The sequence below is a fragment of the Vanessa atalanta genome, chromosome 7, assembly GCF_905147765.1.
Source record: "Vanessa atalanta chromosome 7, ilVanAtal1.2, whole genome shotgun sequence".
Lineage (NCBI taxonomy): Eukaryota > Metazoa > Arthropoda > Insecta > Lepidoptera > Nymphalidae > Vanessa > Vanessa atalanta.
Genome location: NC_061877.1, coordinates 3317181 through 3331679, shown reverse-complemented (window position 1 = coordinate 3331679; position 14499 = coordinate 3317181). Strand labels below are relative to the sequence as shown.

Sequence of the window (14499 nt, the reverse complement as noted above, 5' to 3'; positions counted from 1 at the left end):
GACTAGAATAAAAAAACGTCAAATAAAATTGGGAGACGCAATCACTAAAAGACAATTGACTGCGCATTGAAAAGATTTAGGTATACTTACTTATTTCGGTAGGTGTTTATTCATTTGTGGCTCGTGTGATATTTAGCATTTATATTGTGTTCATATTATTTGAATGACAGTTTGCAATTTGACTCAATCAGAGATTGACATTTTTTAAACAGGAGAAGTGAAGATAGACTTGTAGCGCCACTCCGCAAATTCAGTATATCCTTCTTGGGGTAATATATTAGCCTCTATAATTTGATGAATGAAAGAAAAAAATGATTAAAGATCTCTTGCATATTAGATACAACGGCTACTATTAATATAAGTAAACATTGATAGATAACATTTACTTGGCGGCAGGACTTTGTGCAAGACCGTCATGTAAGGTGTCATAATATGCCTTCAAATAGCAATACGAAGTATTTCTGTGTCCCCGATGCGCTCAAGGAAGAAGAACATAACATTTTAGTTCCCTGGACTGGCGGCGTATGTTAAGATAGAATTCATATTACACAGTGACATATTAGAATTACATATTCAATCCCAATTTCCCGAAATTTAAAAACATTGTAAGGAATATTATATCTACGATTCAATGATCGACTGGAAATACTTAATAATTTATTGACAGATATTTCTGAATTAATGCATTTAAATCCTCTTTTAATCCTTTCTCTTTCGATAATTGTATTATTTTATGATTACTTGATTTAATTTATTATCTTAGTCTCATAATTCAAATGGATGTTTTGTTATTAGTTTAATAGTATTCAATGTTATTTAGAGAATTGATTGCTATAATTATTAATTTTTGATTATTACATAAAATAGTACCAGATTGCATTGATATATAATTGATACGAGCATGCCGCGTACACATGCTTAGGAATGTAATCTAGCTCAAAATTGTGTAATTCCATAATTTTAATGTATGTTCTAATTGTATTCTGTTTGTGTACCTATGAATAAATAAATAAATATGAAATTTAGGTTTCAGTTCCAAATCCATTGTATATATAGATACTAAAGTCTTAACGTTATATTTATTTGTCGTAACGTTAAGTTGATTTTATCATGATAAAGTAGATTTAGAGTCCGTAATTGTTTTATTTCTTTTTTTCACACAGTTGGAGTGTATACGTTATTCCAATTACTTTGTTTAACTATTTTCTAGTGGCCCTTAGTCACGATAAATAGATATCGTGCTAGTCATGTTAAATCAAAGCATGGAAACGGCAGAAGCAAATGCTTAACTAATAGAGTTCCAGCAAAATTGTCACTAGTTGCTTTGAGATCGTGTGTCCTAGGAAGCAAATACAATAGGGAGATCGGGGATTCAACTAGATCATGCAATTCTGTTTAGTTTTTTCTATTTCCATTTTCATTTTTGACATTTTTAATTGGTAACATTACAGTTATAGTCCGAGAAAGAAAATCTGTTGAAAAAATTATGAACTGTTCTATCTTTGCCCATTTATATACACATATTAAAACCAATTAAAAAGTTTTTTAGTTCTAAAATATGTTTCTTTTTTTTAAATTTACTTAAGGTCAGGATAGTACGATCTTCTAAACCTTAGATGAACTATTAACGAAAATATAAGAAGAAATTCAAGTTGAATCTCAAATAATATGTCAAAGTTTCTACGTGTCATACAACAGTTCTATTGTCAGGGGATATTGGGTACTGAAACAAATACTTAGTTGTCAACTCTGCGAATAAACAGTACCTCATATACTTATGAAACTAATATAATGTGTTACTAGTTGTTTTACATTATTATCTTATATATATATATATTTCAAATACTTATTTAATTTCGATATTTAAATGAATCAATCCGTTTATTTTTATAGTTTCTCGAATATCAATACTATGAAATAGAATATTATACGAGTACATTTCGAAAATACACTAAAAATAGTATACATTTTGATATTGAAGGCCAAAGGCAGTTAAAAGATATCAATGGATTATTAAAAAATGTCATTTTTTTTGTTTTGAACGTAGAAAGATTGCCATATTTTGATGTTATTTCGTCTGTGATTTTAACAGAAGGCTACAAAAATAACGAAGAAAGAAAAAAAACAATATAAATTAAAATAATTTTATGATACTTATGATGAAGTGTTTATGATTAATTCTGAGGTAAAATCTGTTATTTCGATAACTATGATATATGTATGTATGGATTGTAATGTATGTACGATAATTTGATACTCGTAAAATTGGTACAAAGGAGAAACACATACATATTACTCCTGTCACTGTCACTCAACTGCATAGAGTGAACACCTCTTTTTTGGGGCAATGTATACGGTTTTACAACATGATCCCAGAGAGATTTCAAAATGCCTCTGTTGCCAAAGGTATACAAGTTATACAATTAGTGAGTTCATGAACATACCATGGGAAAGATATGATCGCCTCCTGACAATTTTTTTAATATAGAATAACCGTTGAGTTTCTTTAGCCGGTTCTTCTAAGGTCAGAGTATTTTCCTTTCCGAACCGGTGGTTGTATTTAATTATAACAATCAATAAATGAGTCTAATGCTTCTATGTTGAATAAAGGAACTTGATTTGAATTAGCCAGAAGTTTCCAGGATATCTGAGAACAAGGCCATGTACTTAACTTTGACATACAGCTTGTAATTAATCTGATACTGAGTCAAGTGAGAAAGTTGATGTTCGCCTAAGCACATCGAGTTTAGTTTCGGATACTTGTGGCTGGATACCAGTTGCCCTTAAATAGACTAAGTATATTCACTTGTTGGTAGTTACAATATCTGTTACATGCTACACCACAGTTGGGTGAAATTAATATATTATCCTCAATACAAGACCACACGTATCAAGATTACGAACATGTTTATGAATGTCGCGTATGTCAATAATCGGTCTATATTTAATCTACGTTTGATTTATGACATTGTAATGTTGCTCAATTATTCAATTGTAATTTTCATCTTATGCTTGGTGGTGAAGGAAAACATCGTAGTGTAATTTTAATGCGTTGAATGAAAATGTCAAATGCGTCCATCAATTCACCAATCCACATTAGAGTTTCGTTCTTCGCTCAACATTGGAAAATGTAAAGGAAGTTTTTTTTTTTTTTATTTGAAGCAATACGGTCTATATTCAAAGCTGTATATAAAATATCCATCAAACAATTTACAATCGATAGTATTCCTTGAGTTTTCTAAATCGTACAAACACAATAGGAGCGAGTCTTTGTTGGGAACAAACCTGATCAATTTCACGCTATTCACCCTTATATTGAACCAATAGCTGATTATATTTGAACTCTGCAGCGTCAGAATTTCTCCGTTCTATCAATAGTCGTAAAATAGATAAAAAAAATCTGTGGTACTGAAACTTATTGTGAAAATATAACTTTCATACTTATTGAAAAAAAAAAAATTGTGCTCATCGATATCTATATAAGCGAAGACGATTTTACAAACATGAACCGTAATTATTATTTATAACGAATGAAAAAAGCCTAAACGAGTTATTTTGACAAACAAACCCTTAGAAGTTTGATTTGATTTCTTTAAAATTTACCACCATGCAAAAATTTGGTTGTGACTATATTATTTTTCTAATAATATGTAGCCTTACTTAACTTACTTCAATATACAATTTGTGTTAAATAATTCGGATACAGTACAATAAAATATAATAATTATCTTATAGTAGAACATTGATGTCAATTATTTTCTTCCTAGTCATGAGTCAAGTCAAGATAATAATGATCTAGTCTCTGATAAAAATCCTAAAACTTATTTAAGCAGAGACCGTTAAAAATTTAATTTTATAAAAATGTTACTTCGTCGCAAAAGTTTCACCTGGAGTGAAATTTGAGTTTTCACGTAATAAGACTTTACTAACATCACATTAAAACGAAAGTCATATAGGAACTCAGCTTTCGATCCCTGCAGTCGAAGGATTTTATTCTTAGTAAAAATACTAAATAATATAACGTTTAAAGATATATCTATGCAAAACGGTTTTTAACACGAATTATTATTCCCATTTAACTCCCATTCAGTTAGTTTTAAATTAATATCTACGCAAAGAGTATGCTATTTTTTTATGTTTTTTTTATATCAATCAAGCGCAAACATCAAATAATTTGGTTCTAATTTTAAATATTCGAAAACAGAATCCATACAATAATTAAAAACCTGAGTTCCCAGTCTATGTACATAATATTTAAAATTTGTAACTGCATATTTATATTGTACAGCTTATGCGTTTGTCATAAAACTCTTGCCCTTACCTTTAATATTATTGTCGCTGCTAGGATCACAAATCAGATAATATTTTTATTTGGATATAAATAGTTACAGCCACTTAGAGGTAGGGCTTTGGGCAAGCCCGCCTGGGTAGGTAGTCATCTCATATTAAAGCGTTAAACAAAAGTACTGAGTATTGTTGTGTATCGGTTTGAGTGAGCCAGTGTAATTACAAGTGAGTTTCCAATGTCAATGTCAATGGACAGTCCTGGGCTCTTACCATCGGTTGGCCCATTTGTCGTTCCACCTACGTATTCTACAAAAAATGCTGTAACTCTAATCCGCTCTCAAATTATATACACTTAAAGCGCTTTTATTCTTGCACAATTGTAGTTAACGCTAAAAATTCTAACTTTATTCCATCAATATTTTTATTGCTTTTTCTTAATTATCAATTAAAATGTAATTGCTAACGAGAAACAATAAAAACGAACTTTCCAGTTGTTGTGACGGCTTGGAATATAAAAATATATATACCGTTATATCTTACGTAATTTATTAATATAGTTATATTTTTAAGCGTGTTGCAGAAATTTTCGGGTTCGATTTCCGTCCGTAGCTAATTACGAATTCATAAGAGGTGATAAGATATAAAATTCTTGTTTGGTCAAGAGCTTAAATTTATTTATGAAAATGTTTCTTTTTTAAATTGATTTCTTTCTATTTATTTATTCATAAAACAACCTTTTGCGTCAAAGATTGTAATCCTAGGATTTAATATTGAAAAGTTTGGATTTAGAACTGACTTCTTAATGTTTTTGCATAATAAATGCCTAATTACCGCTAATGTTTAAAGGCAACTTAACGACAAATGAAAATAAAAATTAGTTTTTAAATATTAATCTCAAGGAACTTAAAAATCCTTAAAGTTCTGATATTAGCTTTATAGGATGACGGAAACATTTCTTATAATATTTATTTATTTATGTAGTAACATTCAAATAATATTATATTTTTGAGACGATGTTTCATTAACAGTATTTTTTATAAATTTTTTAGAAATTAATATAATAGATCGGATTTTAAGCTAAAGTCGAAAACGATTCCAGTTTTACATATCGTGAAGGATTGGACGGAGATTAATTTATGTATAAGATCAGTTCTGTGCAAAAACTATTTAGTTTTCATTTCAATTAAATGATTATATCGTACGTGGTCTAGAAATCTTTGTGAGGAAATCATTTTTCGGATGCAATTACACCACGCGTAAATAAACCAACCCTTGAAGGTTTTGCTTTTATTTTTTTTTAAACTCACACTACTTTATATGTACGTTTATACTAGAATAGCGTCGTAACGCACTAGATTTTTTAACTTGTATTGCAATTCAATAAAAAATTAGGTCACATGGCAACATGGCATTCCGAATCAAAGCGATACTTAAAACAATACAATTTTCTCTTGTCAAAGGCGATCACTTAAAATAAAATGTGTCCCATGTAGTCGTTTGTTATCCTACAATGAATAAAAATACATATTATTATGTAAATAGGTCCTTCGATTTTACCATTTTTTATATCAAACCCTTTGTTTTTCTTCCTCAATCGTATACGGTCAGAAGTTCTATTAGAGGGATTCGATTGACGAGGGTTCATTTGGTTTCACTTTTCCAATCCTCAATTATTATAAAAGACAATTTTATTTCCAAAAATTTATTTCTCACAACGGAACAGATCGATACATTAGTTTTTATACATTTATCTAGCATTTACATGTAACGATGAAAACAATTGAAAATCATTTCGAATTACATTGTGTACATTACTTCAGAGTGTATCGTAATGTTAAAATCAATTCCTTATACATCCAGATTACAATTAAATTATACAAATATCAGATAAAATTAAATTAATTACCATTATTGTGTTCACATAACAGTCTCACTCTTTTTATAGCCATGTTATAAATATTTAATAATCCATGTTTCTCTTCGTAATTTTATATGAGTTTGAATAACTCGCTTATAATAAACTAATTATGATAATTATTTCGAATTATTTATTTTAACATATACATATGTACAGTCACATATATAGTGAATACATACTCACATATAGATTTATTTTTTTAATTGAAACTTTATTTTATGAAATTAACGTTTTATTACGTAAAAGAAAATCTTCATTATAAAGCGTTCAATACAAAATATTTCGCTATATAATCGACTTGCTTACATTTTTGTTTCGGCGTGATTTATATGATATGACTAGTTCGTGCAAAATTATTTACAGCGATACCTTAACTTCTTACAAACTATTTTATAATATTTTTTTTTTACTATATAATACATCCAATATTTTATTACGTACATATACAACAAAATGTTGTTTTCGAAAAATTGTACTTTTAAAACAATATAACGCTTAAACAAATACATGGCCGTTTAGTATATATATTAAAATAAGATAAGATGTACGCTAGAAGGATTGCGATGAATATTCAAATTATAAATTTCGTATCTTCAAAACAGCTGTAGCAATAAACGCAACACTTTAAGTTTTAACTTCATTATAACGAGTTCTCAGTTTAAGCGTCTTATGTCAGCCAGCGAGGTCACGCGAGTAACACAACCGCCGTTATGATCCAAAGCCGGGAAAGGTGGGAGGGGGCCGCGTCGGGGAGGGGCCAACTCTCGCCCCACGGGGACTCGCCCTGGCCCCTTAGCTCCGGTCACATCGTCGTCACCATTTCTGTCAAATGAAGCCAATTAATTCAATCAAGGATAATTTGTTTAACTTTTATATTTCGAACACTATTATCGTGTGAATTCAGGTCTATATAATTGTATGTTTAAAAAGTTTAAATAAGGGTTTCGAAGGGTGTTAGAGCGTAAAAATTAAAGACCAAATTGACTTTACAAAGGTCGTTCAACAATTTAGTGATAATGAGACAAGTTTTACTTCACTTGGGATTTTATGATCCCTTCACGGTTTTATATTAAAGGGAAAGTTTTGGACTAATGAGATTAATAATTTATGAATTTATTTAAAGGTTAATTTACGTTTTAAGTTACCTGGTGTAAAATGTAATGTTATTTGTTAGTGAATGATTTTACAAGTTGTCAATTTGCAAATTAAGACTTAAAGTTTATATCAAGTGATTCAGCTAACATTTAAATTTAGACGGATGTTAGGAGTAAACTATATAATACACTATCTCGCTTATAAGGGATAATATTCTATCGAATCTTAATTAAGTGTTTTGATAAGTTATCTTCAATTATCTTCGTTCTATTTGGAGTTAAAACACTTGGATTGTAGTAACGATAAAAGAACATATTCAAAATATAACACAGGGGTTGTGTGTAATACCTCCATTGGTAAAGTTTTTTACATCCATAGAACTGGAATTGTAATTCAACGAGAAAGTACTGCTGACATTCTTGCCACCATGCAATGAGGTCAAGATTTTTACAGTTTTTATTTTTTATTTTTATTTCTATATATTTATTTTAAGCTAACTAGGCCCTAATGTATGCTGTATTCATGCAAATTTCAATCACATTTAGATAGGTATAGGTATAATACTCCGTTTAGTTACCAAGATTTTGCATTTGATGTTGACTAAGAACAATGTAGGAATTTTCAAGAGCAGGATCTTCCATCACGCCTCTATGTAACTGTTCCAAGTGTCTTTCAGCGTCATCTGTAAAATATAACATGATCAAAATATCCTTATCAGTAATCGAGATTATTATGAACATGAGCCAGGTGAAATGCTTTATATGAGAGACTAGCTAAGCCTGCGCCTTTACTCGCGCAAAATTATTTAAATACAAACTTCCAAGTCCCGTTTTACTCCCTTAGGGATGGAGTTTCCTAAAATCCATTTTTGGCGGATGTCTATAAGGATGTGACCCTATAAGAAACCTATATTCCAAATTTTTAGGTGTTATTGTTTCTGAAATTTCGTGATTAATCAGTAATATGTAGATAGAGAGATTTCGCTTTCGTATATATTGATTACGAGAATGTTTTTCATAATTTATTTTGTGTTTATATTTTCATCTTTGGCTACTCAATAAATTTTTCCACTATAATCCATTGTGAGGCAATCTACATAATATGTGGTTAAGTAACTTTCCATGATGAAGCAACTTATTACATATGTATAATTTATATACAATAGATACACTTTTATTCTTCTCTTTTTTCTTTCTTTTATTCATATGCTAAAACAGGTACAGGCAGACTCTGATAGAGTGCGCTTGCCTAGAAAAAGCCACGCACTCTCGAAACACAGACCCAATTGAGTTTTCAAATATCGTTCTACACAGGCGCCGGAAGGACTTTCCTTGGCTGTGCGAGAAATGAGGAAGCAAAACGTAACCTATTTTATAGTCAACATCCTGTACTTCATAATATAATTTTAAAATAATTCAAATTCTGTCTTAAAAAAAAGATGAGTTAAAAAGTACTAAATGTGTATTTTAGACGTTATGATTCTAGAATTGTCAACTTATTGTAAAATTTGCTAAAATTAAATTGCTAGGCTCAACATTAAGTCCGTAGGGATGTATAAAAATTTATAAAATTAATAATATCGTAGACATCGTGAATTAAGTAAATATATTATTGTTTGATTTATTAAATGTTATATATTTATAGTTATAGTTTTTGACAACTTACAACTATTATATTACATAATAAAATATGTAAAAATAATAATTGCAATTTATATTTTATGTGAATGATGATGACGATGATGATGTCATGAAACATTGTATTGTATAGAAACTACGAGGTAATACCTAGTTTACCATTACGCAAAGTCAATACAACCTTCCCGGGGAACAGTATTCTTTTCTATAATAAATATCCACAGTTATTTTTAACCTTAGTCTATTAATAAATATAAATCTCATTTCAATTTTTTTTTTTTGATAAATAATGCATATCTCTCGATACAAGATTTTATTAATGATAAAAAAGCGTGGACGTAATATTTGTTGAGTTCCAGGATACCTATATAAAAAGACATAAACCCTGCCAATAAAATGACGAAATAGACTACTGAACTTCTTGCCAGATGAACTAGGTAGAACCTACTTTCCAAACTGGTAGTAGCTTTACATTTAATTGAATACTGTAACGTGACAAAAGAATAAAGCCTACTTGAATAAGGAATATCTTGATTTTATGAGTACATTATTGCTAGTATTACAATATTATTTTATAAGTATACTATACGATATGAAAAAGTTTATTAATGTTACATATAATATTATATGTTTATTTTTTCTTGGATTGACATAATAAAGGCGCAATTGAGATATTTTTTTCTATGAATTAAAGACATTTATTTATTATTTACGATAAGTACTTGTTAATAATATTCAATAAATAATATTTTACTCGCCTGTGAATTAAACAAACAACATTCAAAGACTTAAGTTGATAGTGTTCAGAGACGACTAATTAATGTCGAAAGACTCCTTGTTGTTAAAATTATCGCAAATCGTCACCCCTATCACCTCCTAGCGGGAAAACGTCGAATTATCAATAACCCAGTATATACGTAAAGAAAACCATATATATAACAAACTTAAACATCTCCAATCATCTGACTCTATACACTTATATATATAATTTCAAACATACATGATATTCATAGTGTTCCTCACATGATCATATTTACACGCTTCTTGAGCATCGACCATAAATCTATTACATGTCATTTTGACTCTTTCGACGTTAAACTGACGTTCCTTGCCAGGGTTTTACTCTCAAGCAAGTAGGTCAGCGTTTAATGCATCACTTCGTGTAAGTATATAATATACATTCATACGTTCGGTATAAACGTTTTAAAAGTTTTAAAAATACACAACTACAATTTTTGATGTTATAGTTTTAGCGTAGCACAGTTGTTTTTTTTATATTTACGAGTGCTTTTTACTTGGATAGTTGATTGTGTATTTGATTTCAGATAAAGATTAAGTATCGAGTTTCTTTATAGCTTTTCTTTTAAATTATTTTAAGATTCTATTCACAGGTAGATAGACATTAATTTTTAATCATAAAAAAATAATAAAAACGTCTTATGTAATTATAATGAGAAAGAAAACTCATTAAATGTGTACCAATTATTTTTTAATATATCTGTAATTTCTTGTTTTTGTTGCATTTATTGTTAAATGTATGCAACATGTATGTATATGTACATGTAGCATGGTCTAGTTTTCTTGTTATTCGATCTTTTATCTTGCTAGCGTAGTAAGATAGCAGAGATAAGTTCATATTAAGTATTTTAAAGAGGGTATATAATACTTAAGAGCTTTTAAGTAGCGATTTATCCAATGAGATGTGTGAATAAATGTCTATAACATTTTAATAAAAGCATTAGTATATTTTTAATACGTTCCTTGGTGGTAGGTCTTTTTTGTACCGTGATGCACTTGCGTTTGTAAAATAAAATATAAAAATGAATATTTTTTTCACTATAGACTTACATCAGTCTGGTTAGGTACCAACTCATCATAAATTCTATTGCCAAAAGTTCCTATATATCATACATCAAAACTTTGTATTGCTATATTATGTTTGAAGGGTGAGTGAGCCAGTATAAATACAGGCACAAGGGACAAAACAGTTACATCCCAAGGTTGGTGGCGCATTGATGTAAGTTATAGTTAAAATTTATTACAGCATCAATGTTTATGTTATGTTATGTTATGTGGTGTATACTTTACACCATAAAAAGAACCTAAATAAATTAGTACACTTGGCAAGGAAATATATCGAAACTTGTATTATTGTACAGTGTGACTTAGCTAAGGCTGCTATCTTAATTACGGGCAATATACGATGAATATTGGTAACCATAGTTGGCAGCAAATTGGTGATCAGACGCTTGCCAAATGTGTTATATTATGTATATAACTACCTTATTGGTCTCTTACATTTGGAACATATAAGGCCGCAGATATTATTCTGAGTTCAAACCCTGTGTTTTCACTTCCTTTAATCAAGTAAAGCGTTGGTCCTGCATCTGAACTTTCCCGTTCTTATTGGATTAACTTTCCCGTCGTATCTTAAGAGTGAAGGAATAGTGCGGCCAAAACCGAAATCCAAGGTATCAGCCTGCTACATATAAATTAAATTACCCGCTTTTAATTTTTCACACTTTGATATTTAAGTTAAGACTCATTACGTCTTTTTTTATATAATTCTTTTCTAATCAAATTTCTATAAAAGGAATGAATGTAAAATAAATAAGACGAGACGTATATATCTAATACTGTCTATTACAAAAAGATCTTCTACCCGAGGGACGATAAACATGTTTTCCTCGTCCCAACGGGTCACAATTTATGTTTTCTGTTTAAACGAAAATGAAATACTAAAGGTTAGTTAATGAATTCATTCAGAGATATACGTGCTGATTGCAGAACTTATTCGAGAAATGATGGAAAACTTTTCATTTTATTCAACCTACGATTTTTTAAACGTATACTTAGTATACTTTGACTGAGGATTTTAACAAAAATTATATAAAAAAAAAAAATTTTTTAAGCTAATCTATGTTTGTTATGTAGTCGATATTGTCATTCTATTAAATTGTTTGCTCTGATGGTATATCATATAGCCCTATATACAATAGATTACTTACCTTGATACATATACACTTATATTAAATATTTTCTATAAGCACACATACACGTCGGAAGCTTGTACAGAATAATACTGATTTACTAATGATTTAAAAAAATTATAATTGAATTTTACTCACCCGGTGGCAATGTAGTTGTGGGAGGAGGTGTTGTGGTAGTCGTTGTTGTCGTGGTTGTTGTAGTTGTTGTTGTAGTAGTTGTCGTTGTTAACACTAAAATTAATTCATAGATTATTTTTGGAAAAGAAGAGACCGAACTTGGGTATTTATGTAAAAAAGACAAAATATTTCAGTACCTTTTTTGTATAAAAAAAAATACACACAAAAGCTAAAAATGAGTTTTCAAAACATACAAATACTGCTCAGTATATAGCTCATCGTGTTTATCTTAATATCCAATAATGTAGTTGAATTTTGATACTTCCACAACATAATTATTTTAGGTGAACATATCTGGTTAATATAAAATACCCAAAAAAAAACGGCATTCAATTGAATATCTTACTATGTAAGAAAACTTCCGCCTGAGCCTTCCCTAAGTTATTTTCGACATGGCAGCGATACGCCCCGGCATCGTCTCTTGACATTTCAGTCACTTGTAGCGTCAGTGTGTGCCGATAACCTCTGGACAGCTTATTTAATCTATACTTTGAACCTATAAAAGAAATATATCTTTTAGTTTCTAGGATATAATTAATTTATATTATATTATTTTAATGTTTGTTTTATAAATCTGAAAATTTTCAAAAGGGTTATCGTATACTACCACTATAACCCATAGATTATATAAATTTATTACAATGCTTACGTCATAATGTCTGAAAAATCTAATCTCGTGAAATATATAAACATAAAAACAAACAAAATTTAATAATTTATTTTAATTATCTACAAGAATCTCGATAACAATAATAAACTGGATCGATTTTAACAAACTGTACGATAATACTTAATACCTAACTAAAGGCCAATGAAATATGCATGATGAAATTACTCTATATTAAAAGTCTATGCGAATAAAAGCGATGACATAAACTTGTGATAAATTGTAATAATGATTGATAGTCTTAGGCGTTAGCGAAAGAAACTGGTAACAGATACATAAAAAAAAAGAATCTATTAAATGAGAAAATTCTACAATTTTAGATTCAGTTACATTTAAGGTTTAGTGTTAATTCACTCATTGTTGTGAACACGAAAAGCAGCATTAAACAAAACACATTAAACAACATACGATTGCAAGTGTTTTATTTGTAAGTCCTTTGTTTACCGAACGAACACTTAACTAGCTATTGTTGTAGCCAGTGTACATTCCCAAGTACACACGGATACAGTTTCCCAATTACACGAAAACATAAGTGGTCTGATTTCACGGGGATTCTGTTTCATCTAATATGTCCTTGTCATTATTATAAGCACAATGTAACAGAGCATAGAAATCACTTCCTATAACCATATATCTTGAATAATTTGTATTCAGTGAATGATATACAAATGAAGATTTGATACAGAAATTTGTAAATAACGAGTTGGCTCTTAGCAGCGAAATCAATCATCAGTTACACGAAGCACTCCTGGACATTTTGGCGAGTGGCCAAGACTTAGACATGACAACGAGTGAAATGATAAATGAGTGGGGTGATTATCCAGCGAGAGACATTTTAAAATATTCCGGATATTTTGTCAAGGAAATACTTTAACGTTTTCTCTTAACTACGACACTTGTCTGAGACAAATGATACGACATTAATAGTTCTGATTCTCTAATATTTGTGTTCAGAAATGTAGAAAAGGATTCAACTAAAATAATGAAATGTACTCTCTTACCATTAACGAGTCTCTGTTCGCTATTTAATATCCAGTAAACTTGTGGTGTAGGATATGCTTCAGCTGTACATGTCAGAGTGACAGCGGTGCCTGCCAGTGCTCGGATCGCAACTCGACCAGCCCAAACTGATGGCGTAACTGTACCAAAAAATATTACGTTTACAAAAAATCTTTATTTTTTCAGTAATTAATAAAGATATTATGCAAATTATCTTGTTAGTAAAAATTGGAAGAGAATAACAAATGAAGTTCAACAACGTTAATGTAATGCAAATAGATTCAAGTAAAGTAAATTTGAAATTTAAAAATATTTTGTGAATAAAAGATGGATATTGGTCTCATTCATAAATGCATCACAAAGAGCCGCCAGTATTCTGTCCAAACATCTCAAACGGTCCCTCGTATTCTAGTCTCGTCAGTCCGTTGGTCCATCCATCCAACGCGTCTAAGCCAATAGAGCGCGTCATTTTCAACTTGTCAGTCGCAATTTCATTTCGAACATTCCCTCCAATATTGGATGAAGTTAAGCCACACAATTTAATTTTGCGATGTGGCTATTGATTGGACTCACACATGACGTTTATTTGTATCCTCTTGCTCACGGAGGGTGGGACCCCGTTAGTTGCTATACAGAGGTATGCGCCTGACGTAACTCGTTCTACCTCGGTAAGATTCAGCCACTCTCCGCTGTATTTTGACACTGAAAAAAATCCTTAATTAGTCTTGA

The 14499-nt window shown here is 30.1% G+C and overlaps 1 protein-coding gene across 1 annotated transcript in view; it reads right to left on the bottom strand.

Moving 5' to 3' along the window:
* Window positions 1-6755: 6755 nt before the first annotated feature.
* Window positions 6756-14499, bottom strand: part of LOC125065338 (lachesin-like) — a 57755-nt gene continuing 50011 nt past the window's right edge. The window contains exons 5-10 of the mRNA XM_047672887.1: window positions 14344-14472; window positions 13773-13910; window positions 12451-12600; window positions 12066-12158; window positions 7878-7982; window positions 6756-7027 (exon numbers count right to left, since the gene is read on the bottom strand). Coding sequence (XP_047528843.1) covers window positions 7008-7027; window positions 7878-7982; window positions 12066-12158; window positions 12451-12600; window positions 13773-13910; window positions 14344-14472 — 635 coding nt within the window. The 3' untranslated portion in view covers window positions 6756-7007. The remainder of the gene's footprint in view (window positions 7028-7877; window positions 7983-12065; window positions 12159-12450; window positions 12601-13772; window positions 13911-14343; window positions 14473-14499) is intronic.